The 27,867-nt window shown below is 55.3% G+C and overlaps 1 protein-coding gene across 5 annotated transcripts in view; it reads right to left on the bottom strand.

Annotated features, from left to right (window-relative positions):
• Nucleotides 1-24,524, bottom strand: part of LOC142930408 (serine/threonine-protein kinase Nek8-like) — a 38,511-nt gene extending 13,987 nt beyond the window's left edge. Inside the window, exons 1-15 of one of the 5 annotated variants that reach the window (XM_076072760.1) lie at nt 24,286-24,523; nt 21,812-22,017; nt 18,853-19,085; nt 17,650-17,781; nt 16,175-16,380; nt 15,332-15,408; nt 14,788-14,987; nt 13,861-14,008; nt 12,913-12,989; nt 11,172-11,289; nt 9,126-9,276; nt 8,222-8,391; nt 7,427-7,585; nt 2,232-2,325; nt 1,408-1,488 (exon numbers count right to left, since the gene is read on the bottom strand). In XM_076072760.1, coding sequence (XP_075928875.1) covers nt 1,408-1,488; nt 2,232-2,325; nt 7,427-7,585; nt 8,222-8,391; nt 9,126-9,276; nt 11,172-11,289; nt 12,913-12,989; nt 13,861-14,008; nt 14,788-14,987; nt 15,332-15,408; nt 16,175-16,380; nt 17,650-17,781; nt 18,853-19,085; nt 21,812-22,017; nt 24,286-24,332 — 2,099 coding nt within the window. In that variant the 5' untranslated portion in view covers nt 24,333-24,523. Of the gene's footprint in view, nt 1-1,407; nt 1,489-2,231; nt 2,326-5,908; nt 6,839-7,426; nt 7,711-8,221; nt 8,392-9,125; nt 9,277-11,171; nt 11,290-12,912; nt 12,990-13,860; nt 14,009-14,787; nt 14,988-15,331; nt 15,409-16,174; nt 16,381-17,649; nt 17,782-18,852; nt 19,086-21,811; nt 22,018-24,285 lie in introns of those variants that run through there. The other 4 variants (XM_076072759.1, XM_076072762.1, XM_076072761.1 and 1 more) reach the window with 4 other exon arrangements.
• Between the last annotated feature and the right edge of the window lie 3,343 nt (nt 24,525-27,867).

Below are 27,867 nucleotides of genomic sequence, written 5' to 3'. Positions count from 1 at the left end.
TACCAGCTTCACATTCCCTATTGGCGTACAAAAACTGCAACTTGAATCGCTACCAATGAGATCTTCTCTCAAAACTGCTCTAGAGGAGTTGTACACCCCTTGCTGCCACTGCTATTCATTGGCGTAAAATAAAATAAAATGTTTCGCTCCGGATGACGCTGCAAAGTATTATCTGTATTTTGATTTAGCGTGCTGATCTTAAAGGTGCATTGCAAAATTTGATACTCCGACTGATGCTTCTGTTGTTGTGGAGTAACTCATGCAGCCAGCTATGGCTCTAGGATTTGGTGTTACATGTTATTTACGTAGTTTATTGTAAAAATTCGGTCACAGTCCCTATGATCACTGTTACGTTGCAATTATGGCTTTATTTTTTGGTGATTTTCGAAAACGTTTTTTTGGGTTGGACATGTTTGTTTTGTTGTAGTACGGAGTTAGACTGATGGCCTTAATCTAAGTTTTATTGTGGCTGTTGTTTGACTTGCATCCCACTGGGATTTTTTTTGCACAGCGTTGGTGTACGGTGCTTTTTTTCAGGAATATTTTGCCGTTTTTGTCATGGATTTTCTGTTTGCACAGTCACATGGTCACTTTAAGATGTTTTCTTGTTCGTGTTTTAGGTTTTTTTTTGTTGTGGTTGCACCCGATTCAATAGCCGAATGGCTCACAGGGCTATACCAAAATAAATAAACTGAAAAAAACAAAAAAAACCATGTATGTATGTATATGTGCATGTATGTGTATATGTGTGTGTGTTAAACTTCCTTCGCACTGTACGTAGCCAACTGTGCTAATCGGGAGTTGCGGGGGAAGGACAACAAACTGAACACAAATCATATTCTTAGTTCTTTCGGTAAAGTCACGTTGAAGGGAAGCAACAAAATAATAAAATATATAGCAATATAAAAATAATTATATATAGTATTATTTTGTTGTTTCCCTTCAACGTGACTTTACCGAAATAACTAAGAATATGAATTACTGCAGTCACGAAAGCTTTAAATCAAAATTGAACACAAATCAGTTCTAAATAAATGAGTTTGTCAATCTCGATGATGATTTAAAAGTGCACCGCTCCAGTGCCTTCCTGGTAGGGGAGTGAAGAGCGTTCCAGATAGCCGCAGAAGCGTATCTGAAAGCGTGCAATGCAGTGACCGCACGTACAATCACACGTAGGACGACTCAGCCCCAGGTGAATACCTGGTGCGGTGTGTAAACATCGCCACTGGGGAGACAAAGGCGGTCGGGCGTGGTGCTGGCCACTCACCCCCTCGTGCGCCGTTCCGGCCTTCACAGGTGCGACTCGCTAACAGCACTTGCCCCTACAGTCTGTTAAGGCTATTTGGGGCAGCTTTGTCTTTGTGCATATATACGTGCGTGTATATATGCGTGTGTCGAATGTCTCACTTGCTGAAGTCAAACTTGGGGAACCTGATTGTGTTCTTGATGAAGACTGTGAAATTCTCAGCCCCGGCGAGCACCGGCCTCCTGGACAGACGCGGAGAGAGCGGGGACGACGCTTGCTCGTAACCACACACGAGTTCACAGAACCTCCTCGCTGGGGCTACGCATCTCCTCCACACGAGACGACACTTCGTTGAGCTATCATTTGTGGGTGGCCAGGTCGCTTCTGAAAAAAATTGTTGATAATTTAGTTTAATCCATAATGCGTTTTTTTTGGGTTAGACCACGTAAAAAGTTTAGTTTAACCAGCCGACCCCGTTAAATACTTTCCTCAATCTACGCTTACGCCTCACTGTGTCCCCGAAGCGAACGGCAGTGAAAACCCACGAGGGATCCTCTCTGTAATCCCGCTGGCAGCAGCGAAGCTTCCTGCCTGACCCCTCTGCCGAGCCGCGTGGTTATTTTGTGTGGCGGCTTTCTCGCCGCGCTCCGAACCACCAAACCCCCCCCCCCCGAGTTCAGTTCTCTCTCGCAGCCAACGCCAGGTGACGGGCGTCTCAACCCATCCTGGGCCTTCCCCTAGGTCTACTCAGCCTTAAATGTATACCCGGTGCGGAGTGTAAACATCACCAACCCGGGGAGAGAGACAAACCGGGCGTGGTTACTGCCCACCACCCCGCTCGTGTGTTGTGCCGGCGGCCTTCACAGGTGCTGCGACTCGCTACTAACGGGGGATCCTTGCTGTGTGTAAAGGTGTTCATGCAGCTCTCCATACAGGTGCTCATACAGGTGTTCACGCAGGTGTGTGTGTGTGAGGTGCCCCTCACCGTGGGGCCGTGGCCTTCTCCACAGGGCACCAGGCTGAGATCTCACAGGTGCGTATGCCCGGGCTGTAAGGAACACAGCGACCGGTCCTTATACCTGGCAGGCAGAGGAGGACAGGTGAGCGGCTGTCTGTGTGAACAGGTGTGAGCGTGAACAGGTGTGTGGAGAGGGTGGCCACCGCTTTCACTGCACACCGAATCCGGAGAGATTTCTGAGTGCTACGTCGATCACAGCTGTGCGGAAGTCACGTAATGTAATACATGTGTTGAGGAGTTCCCGGCGACGACTCGGAGACGGCTTGAAGGTAAGGGCTTTCGCCAAAGGTTTATTAAGTGTATTACAATAGCACAAAGGGTGGGACAACTTCCCAGGGGTTAGGGGTCCTACACTAAGTCCTGGTCCAGCCCGGCTAGCTCCGGTCTCTCTCCCTCGAGTCGGATGGGGGCACTAGCCAACCCCACCGACCGGGAAGAGCAGCACCTCCTACGGCTACCAGCGGCTTCACTCCTGACTCTCGTCGATCCCTCTCTACCCCTGGTTCCCTCTCCACCCTTCTCACTCTACCCGTTCCCACAGTGACCCCGCTTTTGTCACGGGGTCCCCCTTAAATACTAGATGAGACATGACGTCATCGAGCCCCCCAGCGTGCATGATGCCACGTTCCGTGACGTCATCGCACTGGACGGCACACATGACGTCACGTCCCCATTTTACTCCTCTACACATACAAACGTACACGACACCGGCAGCGTAAGTGCAATAAAACGGTGAAAGAGACGAAATGGAATGTTTGAGGGATGCCACACGCGAGACGCTCGGACGGCAACCGCCTGCTTTGTGATTCCCACAGCCTTCGGCAAATCCCTCACGGTCAACGTTGGCGTTCCCTTCGCCGACGTCATCACCACGTGAGGCTTCTCCACACCTTGAGCACGTGGCTCCTCGCTTGCCCCTCCCAGTTGAAGCTGCCCCCCGTGTTGAAGCTGCCCCCCGTGTTGAAGCTGCCCCCCGTGTTGAAGCTGCCCCTCTGTATTGACGCTGCCCCTTCGCGTTGAAGTTGCCCCTTCGCGTTGACCCCTTGCCCACCGGATTCTCTGCGCTCGAGAAACTCGTGGGCTGGAGGAGAGGCCGAGGAGGATGGCCTCATGGTCTCGCGAGGCTGCATCAGATCGAGACTCGGGGATAGGAAGGGGGCTTGCTTGAGGAGCTTTGCCGGAAGGGACCCCTGGGGAAGGGGGCTTGCTTGAGGGGCTTTGCCAGAAGGGACCCCTGGGGAAGGGGGCTTGCTTGAGGGGCTTTGCCAGAAGGGACCCCTGGGGAAGGGGGCTTGCTATGGGGGCTTTGCCGGAAGGGACCCCTGGGGGTTGAGCGACCCAGAGTGGATGCTGCCGTCCGGGCGTGTGCTCCCACACTTGACTTGACCGTGGCCCTTTCCAACATTTACAAAGCCCAGTTTCCGCTTGGCTGGAGACCGTTTCCATGTTCGGTCCGCTTTGCCAGTGTGGCCTTTGTGGCGTTGCAGGGCTAATGAACTACGTTTGTTGCATTGCAGGGCAAGTGAACTACGTTTGTTGCGTTGCAGGGCTAATGAACTACGTTTGTTGCGTTGCAGGGCTAATGAACTACGTTTGTTGTGTTGCAGGGCTAATGAACTACGTTTGTTGCGTTGCAGGGCAAGTGAACTACCGAAGGATGCAAGCAACAGGAAGTACCTCCTCCGACTAAACAAAGCGCGCGGTGAGTGCGGCAGGTTGCATGGGACCGGGACTTTGTTCGGCTGCGTGCCAGACCGTGCCACAGGCAACTCAGTGGCTTGGCTGTCGAGTGTGCAGGCGGTGTAACTGCACCGGAGCCCACGGGACGGGGCGGCCCAGGGAGACCTCGGTTCTCCGTGCCGACCGTCGATTCAGCGGTGTCCAGGAACGGAGCACGTGTCAACGTTCTCACCGCTTCGCAATTTTAATTAGCGTTGACCTTGTTAGAGTGTTGCAGTGTTCAGTTTGTCGTCCTTGCCCCCGCACCTCCGATTAGCACGGTCGGCTACATGCGGTGTGAAAGAAGTTCCAACGTACGCGCGGTACAACACCTGAACCCCCACCCACCACCGCACCTTCGTGAGCCCGCGCTGAGCGGCGTGGTGGAAACGGTTCTCGCGAGTTTCGACGTGGAGCCCTTAACCCAGAACAGGGGCCCGTGGCAGGGCGGCCTCCCGCCGCACGCGTCCCCGTCGATGACCTTGGCGGGTGCCGCTCGACAGACGGCACCTTGCCCCGACCTTCGCCAAGACGGGTGGAGGCTGCCTCTGATTCTCGGGCGGGCGTCGTACAGGAGCGGTCTCGATCGTCCTGCACTACTCGTCCGGCGCGAGCGACATCGTCGGGGCCTGCTTCCACGCACAGCTGTTGAGCCTCGCTCTGCCGCGCGGGGCCACCGTGGAGGTGGCCGCGGAGCACCGGGACGGCTTCCTGCAGCTGCAGAGAGGCGAGTCGTAGCGGCCCTTATGCATAGCACGTGACAGTGGGGGCACTTTATTCCAGGCAAGGCCCCACTGAGCTGTCTAGCTGTTTTTTCACAAGTGACCTGGCCACAAATGATATGTGGGCTTATCATCATGATCATCATGTGGAGATTTCTCGCAGCCAACTACTCTAAATGCGTGGTGACGTTGATTCTAAATGTGGAGGGGAAAACCGGAGGGACCCGGAGATAAATCCACGCGCAGTGACCGCGGGGAGAGACGCAGGCTCCTTGGGGCCTCGTGTCAGTGGCGTTGTCTCCGAGCTCCAGCGTGCCGCTCGCAATCAGAAGGTTGCCAATAAAAAAAATTGCCATTTAAATTTCCATACTTGGCAGTAAGTCCCGAAATTCCGAAGACTCGCTCGGTGAGAGGGATTCTCTGGGTAAATGGCAATGAACCTGAGAGGTATGGCAAAAAGAGAAGTAATAAAAAATGGTGTTGTTCGGGAAGAATGGAAGGAACCGGAAAGAGAGGAAGACCTAACAGAGCGAATCTCATGACCACAAAATAAGAGATTGGTGCCAGATAGGTGTGGCCCTGCTTGACCATACTAGCACTACATGACAGAGAGGAAAATGGGAACAAATGACGAAACGTGCAGTGGACACCCGCGGGGCTATCTGCCCCATGGTTCTTGATGATGATGATACGTGAAAAAATTGGCAACCAGTTTTTTTTACCTAACCCATCGGGCGGTTGCTAAATTTCAACCTTAAGAATCTCGATGTTTACTTTGGCTCTCGTTTCGTTTGCGCAGAAATAACCGCCGGCGACCCCTGCATGTCGGCGTCTCAAGATTTCGCGACGCGCCTCTTCCCGGAGGTGCTCGCCGGGCTGCGGAGCGCCGGCTGGGCCATCTCGGCAAGCCTCCTGCAGGCCGACGAGTGGCGGGCACAGTGGCACCAGTGCCACCAGAAGGCGCAGTGACGACGTCAAGAAGGGGGATTCGCGCGACATGAGAAAAAACGATTCAATTTGGGGCATCTGTTCCCGTGGGGAGAAATGTGGGGGGCTATAGGGAGTAGGAGGAGGGGGGGCTGTGTGGGGGAGCAGGAGGGGGGGGCTGTGTGGGGAAGCAGTAGGAGGGGGGGTTGTGTGGGGGGGAGGGGTAAACCAATGTGCCACCCGTGTAGTATGTAAGTAATGCCCCACGCACGTAAATATAAATACAAATGTATTGACAATAAAAAATCGGAACGTTTTGTTCAGTGGCACAGTGAACTGTTCGTGATTTTGTATCACATCCCGCGACATATATCCCAGCACACATTTGATCATCCTAGCCCAACCTGGGGAGGAGCGGCGGTGCAGCGGTCGGCACGCTGAGTTCGGTGAGCGGAGTTCGATTCCTGGCCGCAGGCTGATATCCGTGGCGAGGGATATCTCACCACGTGGTCCTGCCCCACGCTTCACTAACCCACATTGACCAGTGTGGGGAGGTATGGTCAAACAACCCTCAAACATCAATGGAGAGGCCTTCCAGGAGGAGTTCTAGGTATAACCAAACTTGGTAATGTTAGTGACATTGAGGCAAGCAGTTTGGCAGTTAAGAACAAAGGTCAAAATTATTAAAATCACCCAGTAACATCAACAATGGGTGGATGGTCGATCCAGAGGCATCACAATGTTCAACATTGTGAGTGGAGCTTGGGCAAGCCACCGGCACCGCCGCCGCCGCCGCCGCGAGGAATTTGGGCGTTGACGCAGGACCGTCGGTCACGCCGACGCCGTGCCGGCAGCGGCGGCGGTGTCAGCGGCACTGTGAGGCACAGTGCACGGAGAGCAGCGTGTTGCCGTGCCGGCTGGACACGGAGGTGACCGCGTAGGGGAACCTCTCTTGGAGCTGCACGCGCGTGAGCACGGATCTGCACAGGTTATCATTGTGCAACGAAGTTAACTCGTGGTTTTTACGACACAAACGCGAGTCATCATGCGTGAACGCGCGTTGGCGCGGCTTGCGTGAAACTAAACCGGAGAGACGCACGCACGCACGAGCGGGGGATGTTTCAGCGAGACAAGGGAGCATTGCTTGAGTGCTCATCTCCATTGCCGGTGGTGGAAATTCCCCATTCCTACAGCGGTGGGCCCAGTCTGTGCAAAAAACAACAACCTCTGACTCCACACAAAGTGTTACTTAATTTATCACCACGGGAGTGACAATATTGATGATGGGGCGTCTGAGCCAAGTGCTCTGAGCAAAGAGGCCCCCACCCCCCCAGCATAAGGTGGTCATGGTTACAGACCTTTCACCATTCAACTGCTGGATGAGAGCCTCCCCCACACCGTGAGGGTTATTTCGCACTGGTCAGTGCGTGTTGGTGAAGGCGGGGAGTGCACAGACACACACAAAGATAACAGAGATCCCCCATATTAGGCCGGCACGACAGACGAGGTGGTGGGTGGCCAGCACCACCTCATGGCAACCTAGGAGAGGCCCAGGACCGGTTGAGATAATTGTCACCGGTGTTGGTGGCCGTGAGCGGAAAATGAACTTGTGTCTCTGGGTTCGTAATGCAGCGCACTCACTACACTACTGCTACACTACTGCTCCCCACACACGCACGTTCACACGCACGTTCACACGCGCACGTTCACGTGCGCGTTCACACACACGCACGTTCACACGCGCACGTTCACACGTGCACATGGCGGCGGCAGCAGCGGCACCGTCGTCGTCACCTTCGGCGACGGCCACGGTGAAGGCGTCGCCGCACGTGACCTGCACCACCTTCACCCCGCCGAGCCTGTCCACCGGCTGCGGCGCCCGGCTGCTCGTGCGAGCTCCCCCGCCAAGCTGCCCGTGCTGGTTGCTTCCAAACGTGTAGCACGTGCCCGTGTCTGCACGACGAGACGCGGCGAGATCGGCAAAGAATTTGCCAGGGCCGGTGACCGAAGAGAGGAAGACGGGGGGGTGCAGGGACAGGACGAGACAGACGGGGGAGATGGAGGCGGAGTGAGACGCCCTACACACGAGGCAAAGAGAGACGGGACAGACGGACACACCAGAGAGAGTGCGTCCTGGTGGATTACAAACGTGCCACGACTGACCGCGTCACGACTGACGACCGAGTCCGTCACAATGGCACGAGCGCTACGTGCAGAATTGCTCAGCTCGGTATTTTGAGGACGATGCACACGACGGAGGTGAAGGAGAGCGACGAAGACAAGGCAGACGGAGATTTAAGTATCTGATCAGCACGGTTGGCTACGTACAGTGCGAAAGAATGTCGACATACATCATGTTCGCCTTTTGGCGTCGTTCCCCGGTCTGACACTGGTGAGACTATGCCCTAACGAAGGCCGTCTCTGGTGTCGGCCAAATCAGTTTCAAAGACAACGCCACGTATAATTATCAGCGCGTGTTTTTATTTGCACGTTCACAACAAGTACCGTGTGTGATTAATGCGGGAACTTGATTCCTTGCAAAAGGTTTATATTTGCTGTTCAAGCATCTGAACACAACTCGCGCCCCACCTGTGACGGCGGCGGAGTGAGCGGTGCCCAGCGCCACGTGGACCACCCGGGCACCGTCCAGCGGGCTGGACTGCACCGGCGAGAGCACCAGCGACTCCTCCGTCTGCTCCGCGGGGCACGCGGCGTCGTCGCCGTCGTGCGAGATCTTATCCAGGCCCAGTTTGTTGTACCTGCGGTTCGCGTCGGGCAGACGTAGAGGGGGCGGGGGGGGGCGGCGGGGGGCCAGGGTGGGCATACGTCCCGGTGCAGTTGTCAAATCGGCCTCAAATGAGTACCGGGCGCGGTGTGTAGTAAACCATCGCCACTGGGGAGACAAAGGCGGCCGGGCGTGGTGCTGGCCACCCACCCCCTCGTGTGCCACAGTGCCGGCCTTCATAGGTGCTCGCTAACAGCTCTTGCCCCAAGTCTGTTAAGGCTACACGTGACGGGAAGGGGGGGAGATCATTTGTCTTTGTATGTAGGTGGTGGCTAGGAGATGTTAACTACCTCGCCTGGCATGCAGGAGCCGTGGGTTCGATTCCTGATGCCTGCTGCTGCTGTATATTTGCGCGTCTTTCTCTCCCCACGGTCGCGTGGATTTTTCTCCGGTTCCTGCGGTTTTTCCCTCCACATTTAGAAAAACGCGTTTAGAGTATTTGGCTCCATACATTTCCACATCGTATTAAGCCATTTTGTTGCGCTATCATTTGTGGCCAGGTCACTTCTGACGAAGAGCTACATCGCTCAGTGGGCCTTACCTGGTAAAATAAAAAAATTGTTTGGTTTAATAGTTTTAGTTTCGCCCGTTGAACTTCTTTCGCACCGTACGTAGCCAATCGCGCTAATCGGAGGTGCGGGGGAAGGACGATAAACAAACCACAGAGGAGCAGTGGTAGAGAAATGAGACTTTGAACCCAGCTCGTACCGGTTGCTGCCGCAGGCCAGGAGCTTGCCACTGAAGGTGAGGATCATGGAGCAGTCGATGCCGCAGTGCGCGGTGCACGGCTCGTAGGGCGGAGGGACGGCCACCGGCTGCGGGCACAGGTGGAGCTCCTGATTGCCCAACCCGAGGCGCCCTGGGGGATTGGAGAGACACGCGCAGACGCATGGAAAGATGCGCACGGAGGGACAGAGAGACGCACAGAGAGACAGACAGACACAGAGAGACACAGAGAGACAGAGAGACACACAGAGAGACAAAGAGACACAGAGAGACAGAGAGACACAGGGAGACACACAGAGAGACAGAGAGACACACAGAGAGACAGAGAGACACACAGATACACACAGACAGAGAGCCGCACAGAGAGACAGAGAGACACACAGAGAGACAGAGAGATGCACAGAGAGACAGAGAGACACACAGAGAGACAGAGAGACACACAGATACACACAGACAGAGAGCCGCACAGAGAGACAGAGAGACACACAGAGAGACAGAGAGATGCACAGAGAGACAGAGAGACTCACAGAGAGACAGAGAGACGCACGAAGACGCCGAGAGATGCACACGGGGCTGAGTCCGCGTGCCGGTGTCGTTACGGAAAGTTTCGTGACATGTGTGGGTTTGTTTATTATAAATAAGCATTCATATTGAACTACAACTGACTTTTTTATTGTACCAGGCCCACTGAACTATATAGCGTCTTTGGCAGAAGTAACCTGGCCTATCACAAATGATAGCTCAACGATGTGGCTTGTCGTCATGTGGACATTTATAGCAGCAGCCAAATACTTTGAAATGCGTGGCGATGTTGATTATAAATGGGGAGCGAAAATCCGGAGGACCCGGAGAAAAATCAACACGACCACGGGCAGAGAGAGAGAGACGCAAACTCCAAATATACAGCAGCAGCAGGCATCAGGGTCGGGATCGAACCCATGACCTCCTGCATACCAGGTGGGGGAGTTAACATCTCCTAGCCACCGTGGCACCCTACTTTGACGCCGGCAGCACTGCGGAACGTAACAAAGAATCGCTTCTTCGCATGTCTCGTGCGGCAACGCAATCCGTCGTGCGCGGAGGGAACGGCCCACGGAAGCGGACACTACAGAGCTGCCTCAGATTGGCTTCAAAGCAAAGGGAGTTCATGACATTGTGGCAATTTTTCTGCCAAAAGTGAGCAGCGATCGCCTCCATTCCTTCCCATCAGTGGCACCCATCGGGGTGCAGAGGAAGTGACAAAAACAAACACAAGAGGTATTGTGGGTAGAGGACGGGGTAATCAGGCGACGGGGGCGCGCACGAGCCGTCCCTGCCCCCGTGGGAAGGTGCCACGCGTAACGGACGACGGCAACGCGTGCGGAGGGCGGCACCGACGAGGAATTGCACGCGCCCACCGTGCGCACGAGAAAACCCAACGTATAGGCCTCGGCCCCCGTGGTTCCGTTGAAGAGTGGGGAGCTGTGCGGCGCGGCGTGCCGGGCGGACTGGTCGCCGTGCACGTGCCGGAGGAGGGGATGCAAAGCGGCTCTGTGGCAATGCGGGGGCTGACATCCACCCGAGGAACAACATCTTTACTTGGCTATATCTACGTCGTTAATGCATGCGGTGTTTTGGCTGTGGGAAGTCGCGTGAAATAGCGTTCGCTAAATAACAAAATTGTTCAAAGTTGAAGAGCGATGATGCCATCGGTGGACGACGCAGGAAGTGAGACGAGCGAATAATAAAAGCCGGGAAAAAAAACGAGACCCCCATTTGTCGTTCCACTGCTGGATGAGCGCCTCGCCAACGCCGAGAGGGGTGGTGGTAATAGTGGGGGTTATTGAGTATTTGGGCTGATATACATTGCCGCGTCATAATGATAATCCACTTTGTTGAGCTATCACATTTGTGGCGATGATGAAGTTGTGATAGCTAGGTCAGCTTCTGAAAAAACAGCTACATAGCTCAGTGGGGGGGCCTTACCTGGTAAAGCTGAAAGAAAACCAGTTTACGAGTTCAGTTTTCGTGGGAGGTTGGAAGTCTTACCGTTGTCTCCTCTGCCCCAGGCAAACACCTCTTGCTCATTGCTCACCGCCAGGACGTGCGACATCCCGCAGGACATCTGGGTAATCTCGTAGCCCAGCAGCGCTTCCACAATCTTGGGCTGCCAACGACACAAAGAGTAATAACAAGAGCATTCGCTCGCACCCCACATCACGTGTGTGTGTGTGCAGAGCTTCTATCGCACCGTGACGTAGTGATGCGAGCGCTGATGTACGCTACGGCGGCGATGACGCGGCGATGGAGCGGCAATGGCGATGATGAAGTTGGCTCCAGTCTCCTCGTCAGTCATCGTCGTCGGACTTGGAGGACGAGGGGGTGCTCAACGCCTCCTCCTCCTCTATCTCCTCATAATCCTTCTACCTCCTCATCGGAGCCCTCACTACCGCTGCCCCACCCCCCCCCCCTCTCTCGTTGAGAGGCGCCGGGAGGAGAAACCACAGCCATGCGGTGTGGAGCCGGTGTCAAGTCCCCCCCCCTCACACCAGAGCTCTGCCATCCCCTACATATGAAGGTGTCACTGGTCAATGAGCGAGTGTTCATTATACACATGGGAGCGAGGGGGGCAACACGATCACACGCGTCCGCACAGCGCTCGCTCAGCTCCATTGGCTTCCGGTTGCCGAACGAAAGCGTCGTTGTAAGTTGGCACCCATTACACACCAAGCGCTCGCCACAAATTAACCACAACACCTCACCGATCTAATCAAGGAGCATAAACCACCATCAGCACGCCAACTATGCTCATCCTCGCAGAGGCGGCGGCGGCTTCTGGCTGGCCATGGAACAAAGACGTCGGTGGTCGTCGCATCGCGCGCGGCGCTTTCAGACGCGCTTCTTCTGCGGACGTCTGGAACGCTCTTCCTTCCGACATTAGTAAGCGCACTGGGCACTACGCGCTTTTAAATCATCATCATCTAGGTCAACAAACTAATTTCTTTAGAACTGCTTTTTTGTGTTTAGTTTGTTGCCTTTCCCCCGCACCTCCAATTAGCCACGGTGGGGTAAGTACGGTGCGAAAGAAGTTCAACGCACACCCGCACAGACGGAAGAGGTGGAGCCCACATTTGCTGAGCCGCCTTCTGACGAGCCACGGTTCTCGACACCTCGACACCCACGGGAAGGGAGTTCACAACATTTGGGCGATCCGCCAAACGTCGGCCCGAAGACCAGGAACTGGTTCCCGGCAAATGTTCAGGATCCATCCCCGAGCCTGAGCCAGTTCTTGCAACAGACGTGAAACGGCGCTGTTATTCCAGGTGGGCGAACTCCGTGCCGTCGGCACGCACTTGTCATGGGCCGGACCCAATAGGAGTGGTCCCATAAGAGTGCACAAAAACACCGTAACAGAGGTTTATTTTTTGGGTTAGGTCGCGTAAATATGAACGTGGTGTCGTTACACCCGCCACCACCCGCCATCACCCGCCACGGCCAATGAGTAAGGTTTGTCACGTCAACCAAGCATGGTGACACAGCCCGATGATGCTGGTGGTAATTATCAGCGAAACGTCACGGTACTCGAATTGTAAATGTTGTAGTGGGTTTACTCTCCAACACACCGGGCGTCCTGGACTAGCCACTCATTGTCATCCCATCATCTCGTCCACTGACGTCATCCTTCCGATCTCATCCCATCGCCGTAACAAATCCCATCATCCCATCCCATTTCTCTCAACCCATTATCCCATCGTCATCATCATCATAATCCCTCGATGCCCCACGGTACCTGTGCGACGTCGCTGTAGCTGCCGTGGCCAAGGCAGCCGCTGCTGCCGCTGCCGTAAGTCATGAGGATCCCCCTGTCTGGAAAGAACGACACAAAAGGCCCGGGTTCGCACGGTGACAAGATGCAAAAGCTCGCAAGGGCAGGAGACAACAACAACGACGACAACAACAACAACCAGCATCACTGCCTATGAAGGCCGGCACTGTGGCACACGAGGGGGTGGGTGGCCAGCACCACGCCCGGCCGCCCTTGTCTCCCCAGTGGCGATGTTTACTACACACCGCACCAGGTACTCATTTGAGGCTAAGTCGACCTAGGGGAGGCCTAGGACCAGTTCAGATAATCGTCACCGGTGGTCGCCGTGAGCAGGAATCGAACTCGGGTCGCCGGGTCCGTAGTGCAGTGCAGCTCTAACCGCTATGCTACCGCTCCCCACGCACACATTGACACACACGAACACACACACTGACACACGAACACACACACGAGCACACACGACACACACGAGCACACACACGAACACACACGAGCGCACACACATGAACACACACGAGCGCACACACGAACACACACGAACACACACGAGCGCACACACATGAGCACACACGAGCACACACACGAACACACGAGCGCACACACAGGGACACACAGGGACACACACGAACACACACGATCACACAGGAACACACAGGAACACACAGGAACACACACGGACACACACACGGACACACACACGAACACACACACGAACACACACACGAACACACACACGAACACACACGAGTGCACACACACGAACACACACACAGGCACACACACAACACACACACGAACACACACCAACTCACCAACACACACCAACACTCACGAACACACACGAACACACAGGAACACACGGGGACACACATGAAGACACACATGAAGACACACATGAAGACACACGCGGACCGGTGAGGCATGCGGTGAAGAGGTCGCCGCAGGAGACGTGCTGAATGGTGACCCCGGACTGGCCCTCCAGGAAGCGCGACACGAGCTGGGGCTGGACGCTGCCAACCGAGCCGGGGAGGGCAGCGTCGCCCACCGTGCCCGGAGAGGCCTGCACGCACGCAGACCGCGGGGCAGCGGGGAGTGGGCAGCGGGGAATGGGGAGTGGGCAGGGTGCAGCGGGCAGGGTGCAGCGGGCAGGGTGCAGCAGGTAGCAGACAGTGGGGAGGATGGAAGAGCTGAGTGACACGGTGCTCACAGCGATCCACTCTTAGGGTGGAGAGACTCGGCTCATGATCATCGTCGTCGTCATCAGCCTTATCACTGTTATCGTCATCGGGGTCATCGCCATCATCACAATCATCACCATCATTAAAATCATCACCATCTTTGGCATCGTCACAATCACCAAAATCATCACCATCGTCATCATCACCATCATCACAATCATCACCATCATCATCACCATCATCACCATCATCACCATCATCACAATCTTCATCATCATCATCATCACCATCATCACAATCATCACCCATCATCATTACCATCATCACAATCATCACCATTATCACCATCATCATCGCCATCATCATCATCATCATCGCCGTCATCATAACAAAGATGAAGAAGCCTGGCGTGAAACTGTGTGACCCCGTGTTTCCGGGTCGTCCCGCGCGGGCGTGAATAAATATTGTGATTGCGACACCTCGTTCTGCACAGAGACAGCTGCCACCGGGGCCCCCAGCCCCCCACCCACGGGGAGCAACTGCAGCAGAGCGCCTTGATGACGACGATGACGACGACGACGATGCGATGGCGAGGCACGCGGAGGTGCTCTGGACAATTCAAGCAAGCTTAAGTCTTCGGTGAGTTCCACGTTGTGCTCACCTCCCAGACGATGAGCCTGCCGCTGCGCGTGACGCCGGCCCTCTGCGTGCGCCCCACCGCCACCTGCAGCACCTCCGTGTTGGGCATGGCCAGCTTGACGGGCGCCAGCGTCCCGCTGCCCCACATGTAGACGGAGGAGAGCGGCGGGGGGGCAGCCCCTGCCCTGCCGGTGCTCCCGGCCGGCGCTCCGTCCCCGGACACTGGCGCCGTCGGCCGGGACGCGGAGACGGAGGGGGAGATTTGATTGGTTGCTCGCACCCAGACCAGTCCGGGTTGCTCACGACGTTACTCACGACGCGTAAAAATATAAACGTTGTGTCGTTCAACCCGCCACCGCCCGACACGGCCAACCGGTAAGGGTTGTCACGTACGCAGAACGTGCCAATTCGTCACGAGTGCGGCACTAGCCGGACGTGTGCTGGAGAGCCAAGCCACAACGCAACATTCATCCCAGGGCCTTGCAATAATCTTGAGCCAATCGGCTCCCGCACAGAGGGGGCGAAGGGAGTGCGGTTGAACGATGGGCGAGCGTGAAGATACTCACGCGGGAAGCGGGGGCGACACACTTGCCTCGCCCTGCCCTGTGCGTCCAGCGACAGCAGCATCATCGGCTTTTCCATCCTGCAATCGACATCGCCAGTACGATTTAAATAAAAACTTTTTTTTTTTACAAATACAAAAAAACCCGTGGCCAAAACCAACGGAGAGGGAGGAGCAATCCCGTGGTGACGACGGCTCCCGTGCACAGGAAACCCGCTTGGGGAGCCTTCGTCCAGCAGTGGATTGATCATGGCTAATGATGGTGACGATGACGACGACAAATCCTATTCCTTAACATAGGAGCTGGATGGGAGTGAACGGGGAGGCGAGGAGGGGGAGATGACTGAACGTGGTGGAGGGCGCCACGGTGGCTGGGAGATGTTAACGAACACGCCTGCTGTACAGATCTTCTTTCTCAGAAGCCTCCTGGATATCACAAATGATAGCTCAACAAAGTGGCTTATCGTCAAGTAGACATTTCTAGCAGCCAAATACTCCAAACGCGCGGTGATGTTGATTCGAAATGTGGAGGGTAAAAGCCGGAGGACCCGGAGAAAAATCCACGCGACCACGGGGAGAGAGAGAGTCACGCAAACTCCAAATATACAGCAGCAGCAGCAGCAGGCGTCAGGGTCGGGATCGAACCCACGACCTCCTGTCTATCAGGCGAGGTAGTCAACATCTCCTAGGCACCGTGATGATAATGAAAGAGAGAGAGACGCAAACTCCAAATATACAGCAGCAGGCGTCAGGGTAGGGATGGAACCCACGACCTCCTGTCAATCAGGCGAGGTAGTCAACATCTCCTAGCCACGGTGGATCGAGCTCGGGCTCGCCGGACACAAACCTGGCGGGCACCCGGCCGATGTCCATGTAGAGGCGGATCATGGCGCTCATGCACACGGGGTGAGACAGCACCTCGCTCAGCTGCGGCCTCTTGCTGGGGTCCAGGTTGAGCAGGCTGACCACCAGCTGGCGCAGCTCCCCGCTGTAGCGGTCCGAGACGGGGGCGAAGTTGCCACTCATGATCTTCAGCACCAGCGCCGGCAGATTCTGCCGGCAGAGCGGCGCCCCCGCCGGCCACGTAAGCGCCGGACGACTCTGACCCCCCCACTCCGTGTACCCCCCACACCTTGTACCCCCCACACCTTGTACCCCCCACACCTTGTACCCCCCCACCTTGTACCCCCCCACTCCTTGTACCCCCCCACCTTGTACCCCCCCACCTTGTACCCCCCACACCTTGTACCCCCCCACACCTTGTACCCCCCCACCTTGTACCCCCCCACTCCTTGTACCCCCCCACCTTGTACCCCCCCACTCCTTGTACCCCCCCACACCTTGTACCCCCCCACACCTTGTACCCCCCCACACCTTGTACCCCCCCACCTTGTACCCCCCACAACTTGTACCCCCCACACCTTGTACCCCCCCACGCCTTGTACCCCCCACACCTTGTACCCCCCACACCTTGTACCCCCCACACCTTGTACCCCCCCACACCTTGTACCCCCCACACCTTGTACCCCCCACACCTTGTACCCCCCACACCTTGTACCCCCCCACACCTTGTACCCCCCACACCTTGTACCCCCCCACACCTTGTACCCCCCACACCTTGTACCCCCCACACCTTGTACCCCCCCACACCTTGTACCCCCCCACCTTGTACCCCCCACACTTTGTACCCCCCCACCTTGTACCCCCCCACGCCTTGTACCCCCCACTCCTTGTACCCCTCCACACCTTGTACCCCCCCACACCTTGTACCCCCCCACCTTGTACCCCCCCACACCTTGTACCCCCCCACACCTTGTACCCCCCACACCTTGTACCCCCCCACCTTGTACCCCCCCACCTTGTACCCCCCACCTTGTATCCGCTCGTGCGTCCGAGCCGCTCCCAGCGTGGGAGGCCGGCACGGCACCGCGTGGCTTTTCCCACCGGCTGATAACCAGAAACCGAGCCGTGCCACGATGCAACGACGTCCCGCGCCCGTCAACAAAGCTTGCTTGCTCTTTCCACACTCCGGTGTGCGGACACAAACCCAAATCGGTGTGGCGCATTCGTCCGCGACAACTCAACTCGATCGGCTCCGTCGCGTGGCGGAGGGCATAGCTCAAAATGTTGGCTTGAACCTACGCGGCGATACAACCTCCGATGAGCACGGTTGGCTACGTACGGCGCGAAAGAAGTTCAACGTACGTACACACGCGCGCACGTACAAGGGAGGCGAACGATGACTCGCTTCCGAACTCGTTACCAAACGAACGCGCGGAGGGGACACGTCGGGGGGGGGGGGGGGGGAGCCGGGTGGCTCACCTCGGCCTCGAACGCCCTCTTGAGGCTCGCCAGCTCGTACAGGATGCAGCCCAGGGCCCATATGTCACTCTTCTGGTTGTAGGGTTTACCCTCGCACAGCTCCGGGGAGATGTAGCACGGGGTGCCCACCACCTGCAGGCCAACGAATCACCCACGGGTTAAAGGCAGTTGGCTAACACAGCCAATTACTTACTTGGCTATCACAAATGATAGGTCAATAAAGTGGCTTATCACGTGGAAATGCATAGCAGCAGCCAAACTCTATAAACGTGTGGTGATGTTGCTTCTAAATGTGGAGGGAAAACCAGAGGGCCCAGAGAATAATCCACGCGGCCATGGGGAGAACGTGCAAACTTCAAATATACAGCAGCAGGAGTCAGGGTCGGGAACGAACCCACGACCTCCTGCATACCAGGCGAGGTAGTTAACATCTCCTAGCCACCGTGGCGCCCCGAGAGAAACCAGATAAGATGGGCCAAGACCATGGAGGGCATAAAAAACCGTGCTCGCTACAATTTCTGAACTGTTATCAGAATTATAATTCCGCCTTTCCAAACTCTGTCATTTGAATTTTTTTTAAAGTTATTATTACGAGCAACAACATTGGAGCGAGCACGCATATTCCACTTGTTGCAAGAATTAATTCTCCATTTGAGCCCGGCGGCTGCCCTGGTGAGTACGAGTGTGTGTACGGATCGTGGATACGCACCCGTCTGCGGACGTCAAAGATCCTGCGAGGTAATAAAAAAAAAAACAGAACGCCACACGTGTGTGCGGTGACGTCACGGTCAAAATGGGATAACACGGCTCGCACGTGAGACTCCACGAGGAACGACGAATCAGACCGGGGGGGGGGCGAGAATTGCTGCATGATTTTACTTTTATTTTAATTTCTCCAAGTGGACGCGGGCCGCCTGGCGTGCGATGGGTACAGCCCATTGGGCTCCGTGCATTGAGCCCCCTTTGTCCACGTACCGCACGGACACGGCCAACGCCTCGTCCCTTACCCACCAGTCGCCAGATCGACCCTCCGGCCACGTGACTCGGTGGGGGTGCGACCGTTGACGATTCCTTCCTCACATCGCCGATGGAGGACGATCGATGATGACGATTTCACCCCCCCACCCCACCCACCCACCCACCCCCACCTCTTCCTCACCGGGAAGCGAACCGGAACGATTCCGACGCGCCGCGGCCGCTCACCGTGTACGCCTTGCTCTTGCTGCTCAGGATCTTGGAGATGCCGAAGTCGCCGATCTTGACGACCGTCTGCCGCTTGTCCAGCAGGATGTTGTGCGTCTTAAGGTCGCGGTGCAGGATGTGGTTCGAGTGGACGTGGTGCAGCGCCAGGGCGATCTGCACGAAGAAGTGCAGGATGGTGTCCTCATCCAGCAGCGAGCCGCCCCGCTTCTGGATGTACTCGGCGAGGGTGCCCCCTGCGCCCCGCCACCACGGAGACAAAGGTTCCCCACCGCGTACGAATGTAGTACGAATGTAGTACGTATGTTGTACGTATGTTGTACGTATGTCGTGTGTGGGGAGCGGTAGAGCAGCGGTTAGCTACGAACCCGGGTGACCCAAGTTCGATTCTCGCTCACGGCCACCAACAGCAGTGACGATTATCTTAACCGGTCCTGGGCCTCCCCCGGGTCGACTCGGCCTCAAATGAGTACCTGGTGCGGTGTGTAGTAAACATCGCCACTGGGGAGGCAAAGGCGGTCGGGCGTGGTGCTGGCCACCCACCCCCTCGTGTGCCGTGCCGACCTTCATAGGTGCTACTCGCTAACAGCACTTGCCCTAACAGTCTGTGCAGGCTATACAGGGGAAATTTGTCTTTGTTGTCTGCTGTGTGTTTGTTGTATGTTGAACTTCTTTCGCACCGTACGTAGCCAACCGTGCGAATTGGAGGTGTGAGGGAAAGACAACAACCTCAACACAACAAGCAGTTCTAAAGATAAAAGAGTTACCAATGTAGTATAGTGGTGTAGTGTAATATATAGCATTGTGTACACCATGGAAGTCCAGTTTACACTGGAAGTCCAGTTTCCCATGGGAATACATTCCATTCTAGATTTAAAGTTTCGTGACTGCAAGGATCCATACTCTTTGGTTCTATTCGGTTGTTTTTTACGTGACTTTACCGAATAGAACCAAAGAGCATGGGAATACAGTTTACCATGGGAATACAGTTCACAGTGGGAGTCCAGTTTACCATGGAAGTCTAGTTTACCATGGGAATCCAGTTTACCATGGGAATCCAGTTTACCATGAAAGTCCAGTTTACCATGGGCAGGGGTGGGCAACCTGGGGCTCCTTAAAGGACATGCGCTTAGTGAGGACGTTATTTATTTATGAATGACCACTGCCATCTCGTATTCACCACCACCACCACCACAGTGCGTTGTGTGGCTCCTGAAACATTGACATTTGTTTGACCGAATTCGAAAACAATGGCTCCTCTTGTTGTTGTTGTGGTTGTTGTTGTGGTTGTTGTTGTTGTGGTTGTTGTTGTGGTTGTTGTGGTCGTTGTTGTTTTGGCGGCGCGAGCAACCCGCCGCAGGGCTGCACTGCTCCGCTGGAATCTACGTGCCCTGCACGGGGAGCAGGCAGTCCCCCTTCCTGAACACCCTTCCATTCCTCTCTCAAAACCTCACCTCCTCTTCTCCGTTACCGCCCAAACCTCTTCCTCCCTCCCCTCCACTCCTCCCCGTCCCTCCCCTTCACCCTTCCGCGACCCCCAAGCACCCCGCTAATGGCTGCCACTCCTTTCCTCAATCCTCAACTCACCCCCCCCGGGCCATCTTTAAAGCCGTTCCATTCTGTCACCGTCCATCCACAAGCTCGGGCCAAGCGCCGTGAGCGAAGGCGCTCTCCACGCAAATAAATTAGCGTAGATGATGTGCAACTTTCTTTGCAGACGGGATATGCTCAGAAAACAACGTTGAACATTCAAATTCCTCACACCCTGGTCTACAAATCACTTCGTGGTCTTGCCCCACCGTATCGTGCCATGCTTGTGTCCATCGATTTTGTCGCCTTCTCGCCCTCCCACGTGCTCAATCCACGTTGTCTCTCTCTGTTCCTCCTCCTGGTGCTCAATCCACGTTGTCTCTCTCTCTGTTCCTCCTCCTGGTGCTCAATCCACGTTGTCTCTCTCTCTGTTCCTCCTCCTCCTGGTGCTCAATCCACGCCGTCTCTCTCTCTGTTCCTCCTCCTGGTGCTCAATCCACGCCGTCTCTCTCTCTGTTCCTCCTCCTGGTGCTCAATCCACGCCGTCTCTCTGTTCCTCCTCTTGGTGCTCAATCCACGTTGTCTCTCTCTGTTCCTTCTCCTGGTGCTCAATCCACGCCGTCTCTCTCTGTTCCTCCTCCTGGTGCTCAATCCACGCCGTCTCTTTCTCTGTTCCTCCTCCTGGTGCTCAATCCACGCCGTCTCTCTGTTCCTCCTCCTGGTGCTCAATCCACGTTGTCTCTCTCTGTTCCTCCTCCTGGTGCTCAATCCACGTTGTCTCTCTCTCTGTTCCTCCCCCTGGTGCTCAATCCACATTCTCTCTCTCTGTTCCTTCTCCTGGTGCTCAATCCACGTTGTCTCTCTCTGTTCCTCCTCCTGGTGCCCAATCCACGCCGTCTCTCTCTCTGTTCCTCCTCCTCCTGGTGCTCAATCCACGCCGTCTCTCTCTCTTCTCGCCCTCCCCTTCCCTAGAACAAACTTTCCCCTCCACATCAAGCGGTCACCTTCTCTCACTAAGTTTCCGCTCCTCACTCACTGTTACCCCGAGCTCACCCCACGACCCCCCCCTTAATCTCCCCCTCATAACCACCACCGTTACCGTTCCCTCTTCACATTCTCATTACACGGCTACCACTCAGTAACCCCATTCATTAGATCCATTCATCATCAATTCCGTTTCCACCGATTCCAGCAATCGCGGATTCGCCCCCATCGCTTCCACTCATCTATTTCACTCAGCGCCACCGTCACACCAAACGTTGTGCCGCTGTTACTTCCTTGCAAAGCTCCGGCGTGTAAAGGCGCTATCCAAATTATTTTACGATAAAATCTAACTTGCGTGTCAGACTACCCACAACAATCACAGCGACGACGACAACAACAACAACACTACCAACAGTAGCACGGCGTCGCCACGACAACAAGGCCTCACCGGGTGCGTACTCCATGGCGATCATGAGGGCTTTGTCCGCCAGGAAGTTCTCAAAGTACTTGATGACGTTGGGGTGGCTGAGCAGCTTGAGGACCTGGCACTCGTTCTGCGCCGCCTGCCGCTCGTCACGGCTCATCTGCTCCACGGGGATCTGCTTGAGTATCACCTGCTTGGACTCGTCCCTCCGCAAGCACAGGTGGACGATCCTGGGACGGTGGGGCGGGGGAGTGGAGAGGAGGGGGAAGGAGGCGGGGGGAGGAGGTAGGAGGGAGGAGGAGGAGGGGCAGGAGGAAGAGGCAGCAGGAAGGACGGGATAGGAGGGAGGAGGAGGAGGGGGACACAAGAGCGTGCCGGGGGTGACGCAGGGCCGGACCGAGCTGAGATTTAAAACTTTCGTGACTGCTGGAATTCATTTTCTTGGTTCCTTCGGTAAAGTCACGGGGATAGAAAACAAAAAGATAAAAGCAAAAACCCCACGACGTTTCAGGTCGCAACACAAGCAGTCTTCATCCGCCTGATGCAGACCGCTTGTGTTGCTACTTATTATTATTACTACTTCATCCGCCTGATGTTGTCAAGGAGCGTCACGAACAGGCAGCGTCACATGGCGCTCCGCTCGTCACCCTCGCAGCAGCGGCTTCTGGCTGCTAAGCAACGTCCCGCGGCGCTTTCAGATGCGCGACTTCTGCGGCCGTCTGGAACGCTCTCGCGTCCAACGTGAGGAAGAAGCCACTGGGCGCTGCGATGCATTTTTATAGAGCAGCTTCCACGAGCAGCTTCCACGAAGCCGTTCGTGGTCCACCATAAACCGCAGCCACTGCACAAACCATGGCAGCAGTAGATGCGGTTACCCCTGATGATGCACAAATGGATACGATTACAAACTCCCTCCAGTAGCGGTGGCGCCTGTGGTCATCCGGAGCAGAGGCCGTGGTACAGCGCGTGATGACGCAACGCCCCTAGCCACCGAGGAGAGATCATCACGGCGACGACGACGATGATGCTGCTGCACGACCACTCCATCACTACTCAGCTACTCACGACGCGGCGAACACAGCAACCAGAGCGAACACAGCAACCAGAGCGACCACAGCAACCAGAGCGACCATAGCAACCAGAGCGACCATAGCAACCAGAGCAACCATAGCAACCAGAGCAACCATAGCAACCAGAGCAACCAGAGCAACCAGAGCAACCATAGCAACCAGAGCAACCATAGCAACCAGAGCAACCATAGCAACCAGAGCGAACACAGCAACCAGAGCAACCATAGCAACCAGAGCGAACACAGCAACCAGAGCGAACATAGCAACCAGAGCAACCATATCAACTAGAGCAACCATAGCAACCAGAGCAACCATAGCAACCAGAGCAACCATAGCAACCAGAGCGAACACAGCAACCAGAGCGAACACAGCAACCAGAGCAACCATACCAACCAGAGCGAACACAGCAACCAGAGCAACCATAGCAACCAGAGCGAACACAGCAACCAGAGCGACCATAGCAACCTGAGCGAACACAGCAACCAGAGCGAACACAGCAACCAGAGCAACCATAGCAACCAGAGCAACCATAGCAACCAGAGCGAACACAGCAACCAGAGCGACCATAGCAACCAGAGCGACCATAGCAACCAGAGCAACCATAGCAACCAGAGCGACCATAGCAACCAGAGAGGCACCGCTAGCTCACACCACATACCTGTAACCAACCCTAACGTCGACTCGCTCTCGTACGCACATTACTCACTCACACACTCACACACACACTCACACACATACACACACACTCACACACTCACTCACACACTCACTCACACACTCACTCAAACACTCACACACACACTCACACACATACACACACACATACATACACACACACTCACATACACACACTCACATACTCACTCACATACTCACACACTCACATACTCACTCACACACATACACACACACTCACTCACACACTCACACACATACACACACAAACTCACATACACACTCACTCACACACTCACACACATACACACTCACACACATACTCACATACACACTCACACACTCACTCACACACATATACACACACATACTCACACACTTACACACACACTCAACAACAACAACCGCCATTCGCCACTAAGTGGCGGTGACGTCACCACGACGCTTGTGCCAGGCTATGTGCACCTTGAGGCCACGTGAAGTGTCCAACGCCCGCTGGCAGGAGGTCACGGGGCAGACCCAGGTGCCACGGGTCGGCTGACTCAGTCACTCACACACTCACATACTCACACACATACACACACACTCACATACTCACACACATACTCACTCACACACACATACACACACACATACTCACTCACACACACATACACACACACTCACATACTCACACACACTCACTCACATACTCACACACTCATTCACATACTCACACACTCACATACTCACACTCACAAGTCGCTCACTCACCCGAAGGCTCCTCTGCCTACGACTTTTATTTTCTCGTATTTATCCATCGCGGAGTCGAGCAGAGACAGCGAGGAGGGAGCCGAGAGGGAGCCAGGAGGGAGGAGGGAGGGAGGAGGGAGCCAGGAGGAGGGAGCGAGGATTTTGGTTCTCTCGCGACCACGGCCGCCTGCTCGCACGCCACTTCCGGGTAGGTGAGCTGGTCACGTGACGTCTTCACGGGGGAGGAGGGAAGGTGAGGAGGGAGGGGGAGGGAGGTGAGGAGGGGGGGGAGGTGAGAAGGGGGGGGAGGTGAGGAGGGAGGGGGAGCGAGGAGGGGGAGGTGAGGAGGGGGGGGAGAGGTGAGGAGGGAGGGGGAGGGAGGTGAGGAGGGAGGTGAGGAGGGAGGGGGAAGGAGGTGAGGAGGGAGGGGGAAGGAGGTGAGGAGGGGGGAGGGAGGTGAGGAGGGGGGGAGGGAGGAGGGGGAGGTGAGGAGGGAGGTGAGGAGGGGGGGGAGAGGTGAGAAGGGGGGGGAGAGGTGAGGAGGGAGGGGGAGGGAGGAGGGGGAAGGGAGCACCACCAGCCAGCTGGAGATGAGCAATGATTTTTGTTCATTAAAAAACACTTTTATTAAAATTGTTTTGCCGTGTTAAAACATTTTTTTTATTCTTTCAACGTGAATTGCCCAACGAAGATATCATTTTAAAGTTGTCCCCTATTATAAACCGCTGCGGCAACACCACCGTCTGATTGGTGTGTCGATGCGGCCGTGAAGGCGTCCTCCGAGTGAGAGATTCTCCCCCCTCCACCCATCGCGAGCAGCTTCCAGCATCGTGGCCACGCCGCGCGAGACCCACTCAGCTGCGATGGTGGGGAAGGCGCCCGCGGCACCAGCCGAGGTTGGGGCCGTCCATAAATGACGTCACGCACCTAGGGGGGGGGGGGTCAGACATTTGTGACGATGTGTGACGAGGAGGGGGAGAGAAATGTGACGTCACATCGAAATGCGCAACTTTAAATCCATATAGAATTGTTATAACAGCACTCCTACAACATCAGAGTGCAGCGCCACATTAAATACGCGCTACAATGACAATAGTTTAAAGCGATTTGAAGCATGTTTTTTTTAATGGAAATATGGTTTTGGGGGGGGGCGGGGGCAGAGCTTTGTGACGTCATACTTGAGGGGGGGGGGGTCTGACTTTTCGTGACGCCGTGTGACAAGGGGGGGTGGGGGGGTTAAAAATTGCCCAAAATCTCGTGACGTCATTTATGTACGGCCCCATGCGCCGTGCAGACGGAGCAGTGGGGCCGACTCGCTCGTAGGAGAAAGCAACGGAGAGCGGTGGCAGCAGTCGCAGCGACACTGTGGGAGTCACTTCTAAATATTAACTTTGCAAGGATTTGTCGAGTCGTGTCAGCTGATCTGTAAATTGTTCTTGAGGCTTTTTGGCGGTGTCCCAAGGGCGTGTGGGGACCTGATGGGCATGGTGGAGAAGTTTCCAGTCATGCGTTGACAACGGTGACGAACAAGTGGAGACTTTTTTTCATCTATTAACATACAATTGTTATCATGTTACAGTGCAATATCCGTTCCTTTCCCATTACAAGCGATGGTCACACTCGAGTGTTAATATTTTTTTGAAACACCCTGCATTTCAAAGACGCACTCAATGTGAATGTTTATCAGAAGCCATCCTCCGTTGGGCTCTTATTTTAAGATGTTTTCAGCTGAGCAATGCCGAGTCACGTTTATTATTATCTGGAGAAAATCCACGCCTTGCGCGAGGGGGCAACGCTCGATCTCCGTACAGATGGAGACAGATGGTGACTGGTCCACGTGGCACACAACTTCAGGCTGAACGGCCTTTTAAGTAGGAACACCATGATGCAAATTAAAGCAAACCTGACAAGCAGTCTTAAGTTTAAAACCATGACCTCCTTAAGGAAATTATTATGCAAATGTAGGAATGGTGGTGGTGGCTGCTTGCGCCCCCACCGAAGATGAACATCAGTGGAGGGATGCAGGCAAGGCCGATGAGTCAGATAGATGCCTTCTATGACCTCCTGTCACAGATGCTCGCAAAAAGGGCCCCTCGGGATAGTTATCCTGTTGGGTGACCTTAATGCCCAAGTGGGTCATGATGCGGGCAACTGGGCTGGAGTGATTGGAAGACATTGACAAGATCAGCTCAACAATAACGATAGGAGGCTGCTAGACTTCTGTGCAGCCCATGCACTTGTATTAATGACCAAAACGCTGTTCTGGCATCAGCGCATCCACGCGTTATGGATGCATGCCGGGTCCAAGCAAGGACATCTGCTGGACTATATAGTGACAAAACAGCGGATGTGGGCCCATGTCCATGACACCAGGACCTACTGTGGAGGCGTTCGGTCCACTTACCATCGGCTTGTGATCTGTAAGATGCGCCTGCCATTCTTCCACTCCGGTGGTGGGTGTCCATCTAGGACCCCATGCAAACCCACAGTGGCCTGGTCTCAGCTAGCTGATGGAAGTTGCAAGAATTTCATCATCGTTTGCAGCTGAGGTTGGCATCATCTCCCCCCCCCCCCCCCCCACTTCTCCTGATGTAGAAGAGAAATGGGTGAGGTTTAGAACTGTGGCTCATGCAGCTGCAATGGCTGTTTTGGATACACGGTCCAGACCTCCCCAGAGACCCTGGCTGACAGAGGAGGTGTTCGGGCTGGCTGAGAAAAAGTGAAAGGCCCACTCTCACCGTCTACAGCATCCCGCGTGAGAGAATGAGGAGGTTTACCGCAACCTTCGCTCAGAGGTTTGGAGAGCCATGAAGCGGAATAGAGAAGAGATGGAGCTGATGTCGCACGACAGGATGTGGTACGAGCAGTGCCAAGATCGGTCTCTGTGGAGGAGGATCGTGAAGGACGCTGCTACTGATCAGTTGGGGGCAGTCGCTCTCCAGCAACAGCGGAGGGCAGAGGAGCAACCCTCACAACAACGAGCGGAGCGCCGGGTGGCTAAAACACAGCAAGGTGGCACAGTAGGCGACACAGGTGGTGTGTGGTGCCACGGCATCAAAGCCACTCTGCAAGTGCCACGATCCCCCCCCCCCCGCCCCCTGGCCACCACACTGAGCACTCACACGCAGTGCACACACGGAGTGTCCTGGCGGGGGATTGCCTGGCACAACGGGTTTTGATCCGAAGGGTCCCTATGAGGAAAGTCCCACGGTTTCCCGGTGCCAGGAGATTGGCCAACCCTCGCAGGACAGGGTACATTGTGGTGCCCCTGAGTTGGCTTCATAGTGTATGGGCGGAAAACGGTTTACTGGGCCAGCCGCAATGAGTCATTGATGAGTCATTGATGAGTCATTGACGAGTCATTGATGAGTCATTGATGAATCATTGACGACATCGGGAGGGGCTGGGGTGGAATAAGCGAGAAGGGCAGACCGTGAGAACGGGGGATCACAGCGCCACGACCTCCCCCGACCCCCATACCGAATACACACTCGCAGGGTGTGTATTCGCCAGTCGGGTGTCATTCTGGATTAACAATATTAATGAGTGCGAATGTACAGACAATGGGTCGCAGAAGCACCAGCAGCAACGCTCCATGTAAGG

Source organism: Petromyzon marinus, chromosome 38 (genome assembly GCF_048934315.1).
Source record: "Petromyzon marinus isolate PM22_M1 ecotype Great Lakes invasive population chromosome 38, UKy_Petmar_22M1.pri1.0, whole genome shotgun sequence".
NCBI classification, from domain to species: domain Eukaryota; kingdom Metazoa; phylum Chordata; class Hyperoartia; order Petromyzontiformes; family Petromyzontidae; genus Petromyzon; species Petromyzon marinus.
This window is presented reverse-complemented; position numbering and strand designations above follow the sequence as displayed.